Source organism: Phaenicophaeus curvirostris, chromosome 4 (genome assembly GCF_032191515.1).
Source record: "Phaenicophaeus curvirostris isolate KB17595 chromosome 4, BPBGC_Pcur_1.0, whole genome shotgun sequence".
Lineage (NCBI taxonomy): Eukaryota > Metazoa > Chordata > Aves > Cuculiformes > Cuculidae > Phaenicophaeus > Phaenicophaeus curvirostris.
Window position 1 is genome coordinate 37,845,353 of NC_091395.1, and position 16,495 is coordinate 37,861,847.

Here is a 16,495-nt window from a genome sequence, read left to right on the forward strand (position 1 = left end):
CAGAGGAAAAAGAAGCTATGATAGCTGAGATACAGGCAAGTAAGAAGCTTGAAAATCTGAGAGGAAAAACATTGACTTGAAAAGGTATAAAACTGTACAGAAGAAAATCAGGGAGTCAGACAGAAATCCAGCAGCACCTATGATCAGCTTGTTCCAAGGAGAAATGCAGACCAACCCTTCCTCCCTGGGTGCTTTTACTAGGAGTACTAAGCATGCCAATGCTCAGCCTAATAGCTAGCAAGTCCCAGCTAGAGCCAAAAAATAGCTTCCTCATCCTTTTCACTTGTCTACATGCTGCTTGCAGAGACTCTCTGGGGCCTGAACAAAAAAAATGACCCAGAGAGGAAGGACTACAAGTTAGACACAGTTCCTGTGCTCTCAAACACATTTAACAATTATTGCACTCAAGGTCTTGCCACTTTCTTAGATTTTATATTTCTATAAAGTAAACTATATAAGCATTAGCTTCAACTACTAAATTGAACAAAGATTGTTTAGAAGAAACTGAAGTAGTTTTGGAGTTACTAAGACACACTGAGATGTCGGATCAGTTTAAAATTCAAAATTAAATAAGCGCTACATCAAAACGTGTTCCCTAGAACATTAAATATCTGACAATTAATTCTAATTAATAAATGTAAGCGTTGTTTCCTAATGCATAAAAGATCAGAAATAAGGTAGCTTTTTTGGGATTTGTTATTATATTACTCAAAGACAAAAAGATTTAATTAAAACTTTTTGCTTAATAGCCTAAATACAGTTATCAAAGTCATTCAGCCACATACACACTAGAACTTGGAGTAAGGCACGCATTACAAAAGTTAGTACTTTCAAAAACAACCTGAACAGCTTTTAAGTTTTCTGAATACGATTTCACGAGTATAAAAATTTCTGAGTATGGCTGATTTGTATACCTCAGTTTCAGACTTAAGAAGGCAACCAAGGATCCTGTTGACAGACACCTAATCATGAGTTTGCTGCATTTCCATTCTTTTCCTGAAACATCCATTCTTGACAGACACTATAATCTCCTGGAATTGGTTAAAAAAAAGAAAAAAATCTATACTGGAACACAGATCTCTAGGAATTAATACAATTCAAAGCATTCATCAAAATCCTTCTTTTTATGAGGTCTAAAATTACTTAAGGAGTAATTTACTTTACTCAAGTAAAGTAAAAAGTGTATTATTTTGACCTAGACAGAAGAACTGAAGCACTTAGTCCTCTATTTCAGGAAAAGCTTCTGGTTTACCTCTGTACTAATTGTTAATGATGCTAACTCATCACTGTACATTTTAGAAAAGTTATGAAAAGGAATACAATCATACAAATGTTTTCTGTAGCCTTATCAGGATATTTTGGTTCTACTTCTCTTTTCTGTATTGCTTTTGCACTAAGCCTGACAGAGTGCTAAGGATTAAAGAAGGCAGCACCAAGAGTGGAACACAGTCAAGTAGCTCATACTCACAGCATATTTATTTCAAGAGTAAGAACAGAGTGTGCATTTCTTGAAAATTCACCACACAGATACAGAAAAAACACAGTAGGAGTTGAGCTGGCAGCTCATGGTATGGGCCAGCAGGACTCCAAGAATATCATGACAAAAAGGGAAGCATAGACGAGGAAAGTGCTTTCTGGAGGAATCTGTCGGAAATGGAAGGAGGTTTGGTTACAGAGGAAAGAGAAGGTTAGTTCCAAGCACAAAAGTAGGAGAGAGAGATATGAAATAAAAGATTCAAGTGAGGGTAATTCTGCTGAAGTAGAAAAGCCAAGGATGAGAAGTTGGAATTTGATCTAGGGGAAAAAGAATACTGCAAAAGTAGTAAAATTACATTGGCAGAGAGGAATTTATGGCAGAGCTAGAACTACATCGAAGCAAAAAGGAAAGAAACATGATGTAAAGTAGATTTGGAAGGGACGGAAGGAACAAAACAGAGGAACATGCAACTGAGTAGTTAAGACATGATGGCAGAGGGGAGTTAAAACTGTCAAATTTACGAACCTGGATGACAGGGAGAGTACAGAAGTCACTAGTGACAGAGGAAGACAGGGAGAAGGGGAAGATGTTTAGATGGAAAGGAGTCTGGGTTTGCTGAACCTGAAGTAGAAATGAAACATCCAAGAGACACTGCAAATACAGGAAAAAAACCTGTGATTGGGCAGACAGTGCAAAAAAGGAATACCTGACTGTCACACTCAACCTCTGAATTCCCAAACAGGTTTGTTCCACTTTCTGAACATTCACTACCAAAGCTCTACTCAAAAGATACTACCTTGCTGGCTGTAAGTTAAACCGCATAAAAGAGGGGCCTTTTGATCAATACAAAAAGTAATTCCCCTGCATAACATCTTCAGTCTCAACTCAAACATCAAAAGTCCAAGGCACTCTACACACAAAAGAACAGTAAGATCATTGCCACCTAACAAATGTTATGCTAAAAACTTAAAAGGTTAGACAATTTTTTTGTTTACCTTTTAGTAATCCACATTATGGAAACTTTCTCAGTGTGAAGAGTAGTCAAACAAGGTTCTAATCAATTCTGTTAAAAATTACCAATTTAGTAATACCATCTCTGAAACTACATGTATATTAACCTCCAACAGCACAAAATGCATTTGGAATATAAATTTTTTAAAAACTATGCTAGCCTTTACAGAATTTTAGAAATGTAAACTAGAAAAAATTTAAAATCATCAAGTTTTTGACACAAACGTGATTTAGAACAACCTAAATCAGAAGTTAGTCTAACCAGGTTTTTTACAGCTGTCCATAACTTCCACAAACAGCTTGCCTGATCTGTGTTACTTGTACAGACAAATTTTTTCTTAATATATTGAAGTGACTTTAAAAGATCAATCACAAGTCAAGCTTAATCATTCTCAGTCATTTTTATGCACAGAAGATTTGCATTCCTCCTCATCCTCCTAGCCTTTTATTTTCTTGCCTGAAAGGAGATTCTTCGCCCATAGTACTTGTCATAGGTCAATCTGTTCTCCTAATATCACAGAATGACTAGGTTGGAAAAGACCTCCAGGATCGAGTCCAACCATTCCTATCAACCATTAAACAATGCTCCTGAACACCTCATCCACATGTCTTTTAAACCCATCCAGGGATGGTGACTCAATCACCTACCTGGGCAGCCTGTGCTAGGGCCTCATCACCCTTTCTGTGAAAAAATTTTTCCTGATGTCCAGCCTGAACCTCCCCTGGTGCTGTTTTAGGCCATTCCTTCTTGTCCTGTCCCCTGTCACTTGGGAGAAGAGGTCAGCTCCCTCTTCTCCACAACCTCCTTTCAGGTAGTTGTACAGAGCAGTAAGGTCTTCCCTCAGCCTCCTCTTCTCCAGGCTAAACAACCCCAGCTCCCTCAGCTGCTCCTCGTACGACTTGTTCTCCAGCCCCTTCACCAGCTCTGTTGCTCTTCTCTGGACTCACTCCAGAGTCTCAACACCCTTCTTGTTGCAAGGAGCCCAGAACTGAACACAGTATTCAAGGTGCGGCCTCACCAGTACAGAGGGAGAATAACCTCCCTGGACCTGCTGGTCACACCATTTCTGATACAAGCCAAGGTGCCACTGGCCTTCTTGTTCACCTGGGCACACTGCTGGCTCATGTTCAGTTGGCTGTCAACCAACACTCCCAGGTCTTTCTCCTCCAGGCAGCTCTCAAGCCAGACTTCTCCTAGTCTGTAGCACTGCATAGGATTGTTGTGCCCCAAGCGCAGGATCCAGCACCTAGCCTTGTTGAACCTCATGACACTGGACTCTGCCCAGCAGTCCAGCCTGTTTAGATCCCTTTGCAGAGCCTCCCTACCCTCCAGCAGATCCACCCTTCCACCTAGCTTAGTGTCATCTGCGAACTTACTTAGGGTGCATTCGATCCCCTCATCCAGGTCATTGATAAAGACATTGAACTGGGCTGGACCCAGCACTGAGCCCTGGGGAACCCCACTTGTCACTGGCCTCCAGCTGGAGTTAACTCCATTTCCCACCACTCTCTGGGCCCGGCCATCCAACCAGTTTTTCATCCAGGAGAGTGTGCGCCTGTCCAGGCCAGAGGCAGAGTTTCCTAAGCAGAATGCTGTGAGAAACTGTGTCAAAGGCTTTACTGAAGTCCAAATATGTTTATGTTAGACTTCCGTGGATTCAACTTCAACTGTTTTGCACCTTTCTTAACGTTTGTTTTAGTATTTTTCTACCTAAGGCCTCACCAGCATCAAGAAAAAGAGAATAATTATTTTCCTTTGTTCCCTCATACAACTCTACTGTTACTTCACCACAGAACTGCTTTTTCATTCAGAACAGCAAGGAAAAAGAGAACCTAATTTTCAAAAATGCCAAGACTCGATATGAGTCAGTCCTCTTACAATATGAACAACATCGTCTAAGATGACTGTGATGATGCACTTTTAGTAATAAAAATAGTTCATGGAGTTCTTGATTTTTTTGGGAAAAAAAAAAGACAAACAATCCAATGGCAAGTGTTTTTTACAAGGAAAGTAGAATTTTAATGGCTGAGCTATATATATGGTTAGTTAGAAGATGCAGCTCTATCTGCTTTGTGTCAAGACAGACGAATGAGACTACAGGTACTCTTTATGGTAAAAAATTTCAAGTCTTAGGCTGGATGAATAGGATTTTCAGAATACAAGTTGACAACACACTATTCGTGGTATGTTTACTGCTTCTTAGCCAGTACAGCTCAGTGGATAGAGATAGCACCCCCCTCCATGCCCTCATCTTCTTTCTTCCCCCCTGTACTTCCTACAGACTTTGGCTTGTGGCAGAATTTTAATCCTTCTTTCCCGATTTCCTCCTCTAAGTATCAGTGTAAAGTTTTAAACATCAAGGTAGCTACCTTCTGAATTACAAACTACTTAGACCCTGTATGGCCCTGAGGATGTTGCCACTTAATGCTTATTATAATAACTAAGTTCCAAGCAGGAGACTTTTCTTATCTTAAAGACACTCGTATCAAATGCACTCTTTCGTAGAATCATAGAATCACCAGGTTGGAAAAGACTCATTGGATCATCGAGTCCAACCATTCCTATCAAATACTAAACCAATCTTTGCCACAAGACACATCTGCAATATTCTAGGTAAAATCTGGTTTGCTTTGGGTGGGGTTGGATGGACATGAAACCTGCGTGTGTGTACTCACACACACATTTTTCAAGCTATATGCTATACTAATGATGACTTGCCTGCATACGTGTTGGCCTTGTTCAGGAGATCTGAGCATGCATGCATATCAGCAAAAGCACGGATCCCCAGGCAGTTGATAGGATGAAGCTGGGATTCCAAAAATTCACAGCAAGTCCTTTTCACATCCTGCAGTTGCAATAGACCAGCTGCTGGGAGCAGTACCTGTAAGAAGCAACAAGTGGTTAATATCCCAATTCAATTCTGAGCTTATGCAAGAGCATTCTCAATATCAATAAACAAAATAATCCATTACAAAAAAAAATAAAAATACTAAAACAGAGAGGAAATTTTCAGCATTACACAACTGAAGAACTTAAAACCCCACACTAACTTTATTTTACCTCCCTGCAAATACCATTTAAGATTCAAAGTAACAAGCAACATCTCTATTGCTGTGTTCAGGGGGAAATCATTCAACAGACTATAATTCTCATATTTCATGTAAGTTTTTTCCCAGTAATCATTCACAAGTTCTCTTCTTACTGTTCCCACCATTCCATAATTACATAACAATTCCAAATCTTCAGCATTAGGTAGTTCTTTAAATCAAAGTTTTCTAAACCATGATAGAATATATAAATCTTGTTTGCATGCAAGCACTGGACATCGTGCCATTTTTTAGCATAAATAATAAGCACCTTTGCCCCACTGATTCCAGTCAGGACTCAATTCAGATTACAAAGAAGTCCGTGACCTTCTTGGAAGAATGACAACTCATGCACCTAGAAGCCTCAACAGACAAAATGTGTGGAGATCAGCGATGAGCGGCATTCCTCAGGGGTTCATATCAGGAGAGTGTTGTTTAACATCTCTGTCTGAGACAGCAGGATTGAGTGCACCCTGAGCAAGTCTGCAAATGATACCAAGCTGTGGGGCACAGTTGACGTAAGAGGGAAGGGATGTCATCCAGAGGGACCTGGACAGGCTTGAGAGGTGTGCCTATGTGAACCTCATGAGGTTCAACAAGAACAAGTGCAAGGTCCTGCAAAATCCCAAGCACAAATATAGGCTGGGGGATAAAGAGGTTTAGAGTAGCCCTGAAGAGAAGGGCTATGGGGTGCTGGTGGATGAGAAGCTCAACATGAACCAGCAATATGCGCTTGCAGCCCAGAAAGCCAACTGTATCCTGAGCCGCACCATAAAAAGTGTGAGCAGCAGGTTGTGGGAGGAGATTCTGCCCCTTAACTCTCCTGAGACCCCACCTTGAGTACTGCGTTCAGCTCTAGGGTCCCCAAGGTAAGGCTGAAATAGACCTGTTGGAGTGGGTTCAGAGGAGGGTCACAAAGGTTCATCAGAGGGCTGGAGCAGCTTTCCTATGAAGACAGGCTGAGAGAGTTGGGTTTGTTAAGCGTGGAGAAGAAAAGGCTCTGGAGAGACCTTAAAGCAGCCTTCCAGTACCTGAAGGGGGCCTACAGAAAAGCTCAGGAGGGACTTCTTACAAGGACGTGTAATGACAGGGAAAGGTGTAATGGCTTTAAGTTAAAAGAGGGGAGATTCAGATTAGATGTTAGGAAGAATTTTTTTACTGTGAGGGTGGTGAGGCATTGCAACAGGTTGCTCAGAGAATTTGCAGGTGCCTCCTCCTTGGAAGTGTTCAAGGAGAGGCTGGATGGGGCCTTTGAGCAACGTGGTCTAGCGGAAGGTGTTCCTGCCCATAAGAGGGGAGTTGGAACTGGAGGATCTATGATGTCCTTTCCAACCAATTCTATGATTCTATGAATATTCTGTAACTCATAAAAAAAATCCACATCAGTAAGAAATTGGCGTAAATGATATTTGCCCTCCAATTTTCACAAAGCATGCAAAATCTAAAGAAGAATTTAAGAAAATGTATAATGTACATTTTCTTTGCCCAGTAAAACTTAAACGTGAAATTTAGGTTCACTATAATTGTGCCTTTGAGTGTAATTCCATACTCCTATCTACAATTTCTTCTTCACAATATTTTAATTTTCTGTGCTTTTGACAGTTACTTTAATGAGACCTCCATTTTAGAACATTCAAGTACAAAATTAATATTAGCTTGCATCTTCACTGGATGACAACAGGCAAGATTTTAACACAGAAGACTAGCAAATGTTCACTTAGATACAGAGAAAATATGTACTATAAAGCTGCATCAATAATACGCAAGCACAGAATACATAAAACACAATGACTGCACCATTCTTTTTAGTGTTTTTCATTTAAACAATTACTTGGGTAAAATTAAAGAGTCAAACAGGAAGAAAACTGGAAGAATAAAAAGAGCTGAAAGAGCAAGAGTAAAACAATTTATAAATTGTGTAACACTACATGAAAGCTGCAAAATATACTGATACATAATTACTCTTTGGAAGCAGTTTTAATCATTGTAATTGTCTGTAGAATCAAATATTTGCCATCATCTCCTAAGCATCTATCTGCTTGGGTTCTAAAGAGCTACTTTTATTAAAACAAAAAGGACTTTAGGTGATACAACCCTGAAAAGCTAATGTCTGCTTGAAACTTCTTTTTTTTTGGTTCCTGCTTCTACTATGTATGACTATTATATATGTTATATATGTAACAAGAGTGTGCTTTGAATATGAACTGTTAATGAAAGAGAAGTGAGGGAAAACCACAAATGTGATTGCACTGAGATAACACAGACTGCTGCTAAACAAAATATCTGAAAACTATTTTATATCTTAGATAATCCTTGACAGTATCAAGTAAGCAGCAAAATAAATGGATAAGATCTGTATGTAATAAACACAAGTGTCAGACGAAGTTACACAATTCAAAAGAAATTTAGTAAGCTTAAAGGTTACATTAGACAAGGTTAAATCAGTGCAGTGAACTAATTTTACTTTAGCATATGTTAATGAATATGTGAAGATAATATTAGTAATATGATTTCTATTACTAGAACTACAGTATTATTTATAGTGAGTGGATAATTCATTTGATAGTGAATTCTAGGATAAGATATGAAATCACATACCAAAAATCAGGCCTAGAAATCTAATACAAGTATTTATTTACATAACTTGTCTCACTGAAGCAAACATTTCACACCTGCTTACAACTTCAGTAACTAATTCAAACACAGTCCTAGATAATTTTAGGCAAGTTATCAGTATAGTTGAGCAAATAACTTTGAGAACAGTCCTCAACTCCTTTGAGAACAATCCTTATAAATGCTTAAATGAATTCAGCAGAAAACTATGTAAAACATTATCAAATCAGTAAACTAAATAGAAATGCAGAAAAGAATTTAAGGTTTGTATACACAAATGGTCACACTGAAATGCTTGCTCACTTACATGAACAGTAAACCCATGTTACGAGAACTACAAGATCACTTCATTATGAGAAAATTACATAAGTTCTTAAATCACTGTAATTTAGTTAGAAAAGTTATATTTTCAGCACAATTTAGTTATTAGACAATAAGATATTTAAATATAAATATATTTATGTGCATTCCAACACTAAAAAGGAAAAGAGAGACAAAGTGCACCAAATTAATCCCATTGAAATTATACACGGGGTTTTAGTTACCAGGCAACAAGAGCTGGAATAACATCTAGCTATTTCCTTTTGTACCTACAGAACTTTCAGCCTGGAAGCTGTAACAACCTGTGTTTAAAAATACAGGTTTCATCACAGGCAGATTCAGTCCGCTGAAGCAGGGCAGGGAGAAGGGGAGGAACCAGACGCAATACACCACCAAAACCCAAACTCCTCTCAAACCCACAAATTCTGTATTAAAACTGCAGTACAGATTTAGCTTAACCACTGCTACTCCAAACTGATAGGCTACAGATCAGATTTATTTCCAAAACCAGCCAGCAGAGGGTACCATAACTTCCCTTTAAAAATGAAAAATATTTTAATATGCATACTGCTTTGTACTGCAAAAAATGGGAGAGGGGAAGTCTCCAATAGCTAATTCTACAAAAACATATCCTCATCTCAGTTGTTGTTTTTATAATCAAAGAAACTGAACAGATTATTATTACAGATGGCAACTAAGAAATTACATATTCTCTTTTTTCTGTCAAAGTTGCAGTAAGGAACCTTTGAATGACTGCCACACTTCCTAAAGCAGATCATTTAACCCTTATAAGTCTTTGAAAACTATTCCCTGAAGTGACAATCCTATTCCCAAAGATGTGTGCACCTGCCATGCCAAATACACTTTTCCAACTCCAGTAAGACAAAAAGTACCATGATCAGGTACAAATATTTGTTTTAAAATCCACCTGCAGGGTTAGTTGTACAGTCAGGAGGGATCCATTTAAGGTCCTAAACCTGTGTGCTGTTTTCACTGAAGCAGATTCAAGCCCTTCAGAATAACTCGGCTAGATAGTCAACCCATATTCAAGACTGCTGCATTCTCTTGTGGTTCAGATACATACCAACAGTATGTTGAGGGCTGAGGGTACCAATGTTGCCTGTAGCTTTTCTCCCCATTTTTTTACAGTCAGCATCATGATTCTGCTCACCTTTGTGCAGCTGGAAATATTTACCTCATGTGACCAAAACATACACACATTGAGCTCTAAGGTGAGGAGCAGCTAGTAGAGGCAGGTACATCTCCAGTTAGGTGTGACCATCAGTTCACAAGGAAGATGATTTCAACAGTCTCAGAGATATACAGCCTGTATGACCAACCAATGAGTAGCCACAATGGAAGATGGCTCAGAGATGAATGCAGGAAGAAATGTAAGGAACGAGCACCAACTAAAGAAAGCTGAACTTAACACAAGGGGGACTGGAGTATAACCTGTGTTTTCAATACACAGCTGAACCAGTGAGTCACCAGGTTGTACAAGCAGCCTTCTTCGACATAACTGGTAGAGTGTAACATCTTCCTTAGTTGGCCAGACCACTACAGAGACAGGCATATATGTGGCTCAGCCCAACACAAAGTATAAAAACTGAGCAACCAAAAGAAGGAACTCTCTTTGGAGAGTTCTGGCCTTGAGCTGGCTTTATCCCGCTTTTCACTTCCTAATGAACTGTGGATGCCCAACATCCTGACAGTAGGCATACAGAAACCACTAAAGAGAATCACTTTTGCATAGTGATCCAGATATATACAACAATTGCTATATTTTGCTTGTGTTGCGATTTCACTATATTGCTGTATCTCTCTGCTAGAACAAAATATAGCATACCACGTATTTTCAAATGAGTAAATTTTATAGCAAGTATTAAACCCTCCTCATGGACTATTTAGAAGCAGCTGGTCAGAGAAGCTGCCCTGAAATGTCTCCACACCAGACAAGGGAGTTCCTTCTACTTGAAGGCCACTAGATGACTTAACAGGCATCTTTTCACATGAGCTTTGCTAAATTCAGTGCTACACTCCCCACCACACAGACCCTTGCTCTCACAAGTTGTTACCACTTTATGCTACACAAGCTTTTAGTAAGTGTCTTGCTAGTTGAGAATGAAGGAGCATGTCCAGTAGAAGGGGCCACCAAGATGACCAGAGGGATTGAACAAGGAAAGAACCCCACATTTGTTCCGTTGTAAAGGATACGACAAAGGGGAGATCTCACTGCTGTCCAAAACTACCTAGTGGGAGAGTAGAGTAGACTGAGCCAGACTATTCTTGAAGTTGTATAGCAGTGGGACAAGAGTCAAGAGGAAAATTTTACTGGAAAAAGGCTTAGGTGGCTTTTTTGTTATTTTGTGTTGGGTTCTACTTTTTTAAAACATGAGAGTCGTTGAGCCCCGGAACAAGTTGCCTCAAGAACCTGTAAAATCTCCATGCTTGGTCCTAGTCAAAATTCACTGGACAGGCCCATCAACCTTGTTTAACTGGACATGCTTTTAAAAATCTCATTTTAAAGTTATATTTAAATAGCTTTCTGCCTGCTGATTTAAATCAAATCAATTTGGTAGTTTTACATCAATACATGCTACCATCTTTGCACTCCTCTTTTTACTGGATTCTCTTAGCCAGAACATATTGTGCTATGTGCAGTATGAAGATGGTTAAGGTAATATTTTCATGTCCACTATTTTTAAATTTCCTGGAATTCCTTTAAGATTACTGTTATGAATTCCTACCCAAATTCAAATTAGCACCCATCAGCAATATATTAAGATCAGTATAATGCTAATATGAAAGTAACAGAAGAACCTATTACAGGTTTTGGGAACAAGATCCCACAGCATAAACAAAATCGAAATTTCTCAGAACATTAAAGTACCTTGCAAGCAAATAAGCCAATAAAAATCGAAGCAGTATATACCAATAAAAATTAAAAATCTGCTATCAAAAATTAAAAAATTATTCTACCACACAGAGGGGAAAGAAAACAAATCATTAACTACAGGAAACAGATTACCCTGGAAAGAAGATCTGTGAGAATCCAAACAGTACAGTGCAATGTAGAAGCACACAAGAGAGCAAATTACATCTTTGTTAATTTCAGATATTCCATATTATCAGTTATGATATTAAAATTTAATCAATTTCAGAGAGCAGCAGCTATGTTAATGCCTGTTATTAAGCAAATCTGGATGAAATACAGTAGTTTAACCTCTATTTTTAAGTTTTAAATAACCATTTCAGCTAACTAAACTCCTTCACTTGCTGTTTATATTGACATGGCATAAAGAAAAAGGAAATTAAAGAAGTGGTCAAAGACCATCCAAATTATCTTAGTTTTTTTATTCTCATTTACAATCATCTGTATGCATCTAAAAGTACTAATGTAGACACAAATATTTTAACTCTTGCATCTATGGAATAAAATGTAGAAGTGCCCTATTAGTATTTCTATACAAACATGTACAAGTCAAGCACACTGTTCCGGTGTTAAAACACACACAAATGAGATGCTGTACTGGATTTAAAGATGCAAGTTTAGAACATAACAACCTATCTTAAAAAAAATACACTTTTGGGTACGTTAACATTCTTGACTTTATAGGCTATGTGAAGACTTAGATGTGTAAATTTATCCTTCAGCTTAATGAGAACTATCCAATCAAAAATCAGGTGTAGGTGGCAGTTTTATAGTATAGGAGGAAGGAATAAGACTGCTAATCAAGACAGAGTCTTCACATTCCCTTAGGACTAAACGCAAACTGGTTAAGCGCTGTTCCAGTTGAAAATAAGCAAACAATCATGATAACATAATATTTTGAAAGACTGACATGACCTACAAAACACTAAGCACCTCCCAACTTTAAAAGCAGTGTGACAGACTAAAATGGAGTAAAAGGAAAAAGTAACTGCTTTAACATAACTGCTTTTCAGCCAGCATAATAATCTGTACTTAAGCATCCGCTTCAGTTACAGTGAGATGTGATTTATAGGAAGCAACTGATTACCTCAAAACATGGCTTTAAAAGAGGTACCACTTTAGAAGATTAATCAGAACAAACTAGTAATTATTAGTTAATACATTTGGGGTGAAGGTGATTGTTCTGTTGATTTCTTGATTTTTTTATAATTTTTTTTGGAAGGGGGCGGGTGCAGAAGTTTTGAGGTGGATACAGGATGCAGTTACGGGTTGCAGCAGTGCAGAAGCAAGACTCACACAGCAAATGAAGTAGCAGAAGTTTAAGTTTCATCAAGTAACACACCATAATTAATCACGTCTATCTGGTCTAAAAGGGGAGAACCAAACTGTCTTATTTCATTTGAGGGTTCTCTTACATCTTCTCTACCAGGACAGTGCCCTAACCACTATGTAACAGCGCATTTTGGCTTAAGTCTCCACACAAGAGATTGATTGTTCTATCCCGATGGTTATTTTTGTTAACAGTCATGAGCTTAGCCTTTTATATCCTTGACTTCTGTCAAAAGATACTGGAAATAGAACAGAAATATTGTCTCACTTTGAGTGAAACATTCTTGAAGCTAAAATAATTTTAGTTCGAACTTTAGGTTTTTATTTCAGTGGAAAAAATCATAGCCATTTAGACTTGATAGAAACAAAGCGGTTTGATTTGAAGTTTGGTCACTGAATTTAAGCATAAGTACAGTAAGTAATCTAAAACAAAAGCTCAGAATCCCTTATCACACTGTAAATGTGCTTGTAAGATTATACAGCTACACAAAAATACTTTCATATTTTCTTACAGACAAGATAATTTAAACCATACTAACTAGAGTCTGAACAAAGCCAGATACTGCTGCTGATACTCTGTCATGCAGACCAATGTATTTTTTAACTACTGGAGCCTGAAGTGCTAACTGGTCAAATAATGTACAAAGCTCCCATGCAAGAAGGATTAAAAGAAGCTGGAAAAATTAATTAGGCAGGATAACATAACTCACACTACGCGGTCTTCAATCTTTCTGTAAAGGCTGACCAACATAAAGAACTGCTGCATCAGCTGATGCTTTCAGCTAGTGTGCTAAAGCTATAGGATTTACTTGTAATACCTCACACCTTGGATAACAGACCACCCTCAGATTCAGATCCCACTGACATATACTGAATTTGCTTATACCAAAGATTACTGTGATAGACATATTTAAAAAATATCCCCTAAAACTAAAGACAAAATTCTGACAAAATAATCTAGAAGTTCACATGTTCTGTTTCCTAAAGAACAAGAGACTACTTTAGGGGTTCTAAGGGGCAGGACACCGAGGAAGGAATTTTTTGTTGTTTCTTTTTTTTTCTTCTACATTACAGAACAACCAACTTGTAACAAACAAATCTTGTTCTCCTAGTATAACTGCATATTTGCTGCCAATCTTAGAGAAGGATTGAAACAGCATTTGCAAAACCCTAAAGCTTATGCTGGAAACAACAGCAGCAAAACTGGGATAGTAGATTGTGAAACTCTGCTTTCTCTATTATCCAATTCTCTGGTAGAGAAGATGCATTCATACTATCAGGTTGTATACTAATACAAAGGCGGGAACTGAGAACAACAGAAATAGCATGAAGTAGAAATGCTTTGCGTGCATAGTGCTTCTCTTCAACACAAAATTGTGTCAAGATTAACGTCTAACAAACAATAAATGGCCCTTAAGTGGACTCCAAGCTTCTAGCATTACAGTTATGTTTTTATATTTTATTGAGATAATCTTTTATTAATCATTCAGTTTCCTACTGCAGACGATATTTATATTTTCCTAGAAATGTCACTGGGGAATACCTCATCAAAAAGATAGCATTAGGCTTAGCAACAATTTTCATAATCACTTTAATCTAGTCATTGTGCTTATAAAATTGAGGTACATAGGGCAGAAATCTCACAAATGGTATCTCTAGCCTCTCATTTGAAATTTTTTCCAGAGGAAGTTTTAATGCATACATTTCATCATTTAAAGCATGACCAATATCAAGAAAACAAACATTTTCAAGAAAGCCTTTATTCAGATTCCATAAATTTCAACTTATATGGAGCAACATACTGCTGAATCTATTTGCAAGCAAGATGTAAAACACACAGTTTCTTCTTTAAGTGACTTAATTTATTCATAATAAGCACCTTAAATTTTACAGGCAGGTAATTTTACAGACAGGCACACATGCTTTCATTTGCATAAAATGCTTTAAAAATGAGCAAACTACCTCTGCTGTTTAAGTTGCCATGGGTTGCCTTTCAGGTTTTGCCACAGGTAGTATTGCGGTCATAAACAGAAATAGATACATGGATGCCTAAGTTTAAGGTCATATCTGAGACGAAGGTAGTTGCTTTCATCCATCTTCACAGAAAAGTCTCTAACACAGCCTAGCAGCGTGATGATTTTAAAGATCACAGACTTGGAGAAGTTGCACAAGCTGTTCAGTCTAAGAAGGCAGTTTATGTACGTAAGTTCTTCTTCATTAATGTCTAGGCAAAGGGCAACCAGATCCTAGCAAGGTAGGATGAAGGCACTAGGTTTAGACATCAGAAAATTCATTATTTCAGTCTTCATTACCTCTGGGTCATCATATCTCCATTTCTCTCTCTTTTTTTTTAACAGTCTACTCAAGTCTGTAAACTCTACCCAAGTGTGTGAAACCTCACCGAACCACACCAGAGAAAACTTCCTTGAAACATAAGGAATAGCTTGCTCCTGAAGCACAAGGATACATTTTATCTTTCAGAACAGCATTTATAGTTAGTTAAAACCAGACTTCACCTGCGAAAAATTGGCAGTGTCCAGTGCTCTGCAAGTAAATAAACGTAAAGGATGCAATGGGACAAGAGCCTAGTCTTCCAGGTTGGAAAGTGGACCGTAAAATTTAGTGGTGACAGCTATGGTTCTGGATTGTGGGTCAGGGATGCAGGTGTAAGAGTAGGTGAGAGGTAGAAGATAAACAGGAAGAAACAACAAAAATTTTGCCCTTACAACTGTTTTTCTCTAGCTTTCCTGCACCACAGCTAAGGACCTTCAACAGTCTCAGCCACACTGGAAGGAAGTTTGGCAGCTGGCTTGAGACATAATTCCCTTCTCCAGTACATGGTTAAACACAGTATTTGCTGAAATGAAGCTTCAAAGGACTGCTCTGCTTCTATCAGCACCATCCCTTCCTCTGTCTTCACCCCTTCCAAGGAAAAGGGGAAGAGGAAACCTAGGATGGAGGAAAGTAGAGCAGGTGAACCCAGCCCAGACCTGGATGTCAATATGTTCTCACCTAATTAGGGAGGTAAACCTTACACTTTGAAACACAGTCTATCTAATGGTAACCCAAAGTTCACAGATAATCCTTTCCAAACTAACAAGTACACCTAGAAAAACACACTGCTCACCTCTCATGCATTTTGCAGTGACATGCTCTATTCAATACACTTAAAGAATGGATGCCTAATATCTACAATTACACATATGCACACATATGTTTGTGTGCTACTCTCTGTAGGTATCCTAAAGAAAAGCTTATTATCTTTCAGCATAACCAAATAACCCTCTGACCCTTAAAAGGGGTCTATGGAGTCTTTGAAATAAAGATATATTAAATAAAGATATATTGGAGGAAAATAGAGTCCTTCTTTAGTCATCTCTCAGTCAACCTAAAAAGGCCTGAATTCTCTCTCTCTCTAATGATAGCTTTTCTATGCCTTTAACAGCTCTAAGCCTTTCCCCAAAGCATGCTATTCTTGTCATATTTTAGACCATCCAGCATAGTGTTACAGGTGAGAACGTAGATTTATACAATGACATACAGATGCTGCAGTGCCATTTTTTACACTCCTTTCTAAAGCCACTTTTTCACAATGAGTAGTTTTTCTAAGGTGAATACAGTATGTTATTCTATTCTATAAAAGCTGTTAATGTAAAACAGCAATATGTATGAGTAATTCAGATTTTTCTTTTCATGCATTACTTTACACTTTCCAACATTAAATT

The 16,495-nt window shown here is 38.0% G+C and overlaps 1 protein-coding gene across 3 annotated transcripts in view; it reads right to left on the reverse strand.

Annotated features, from left to right (window-relative positions):
* KLHL2 (kelch like family member 2) overlaps positions 1 to 16,495 on the reverse strand; it is a 63,827-nt gene that overhangs the window by 22,653 nt on the left and 24,679 nt on the right. For all 3 annotated transcript variants that reach the window (XM_069855806.1, XM_069855807.1, XM_069855808.1), the window contains one exon: positions 5,208 to 5,370. In XM_069855806.1, coding sequence (XP_069711907.1) covers positions 5,208 to 5,370 — 163 coding nt within the window. The remainder of the gene's footprint in view (positions 1 to 5,207; positions 5,371 to 16,495) is intronic.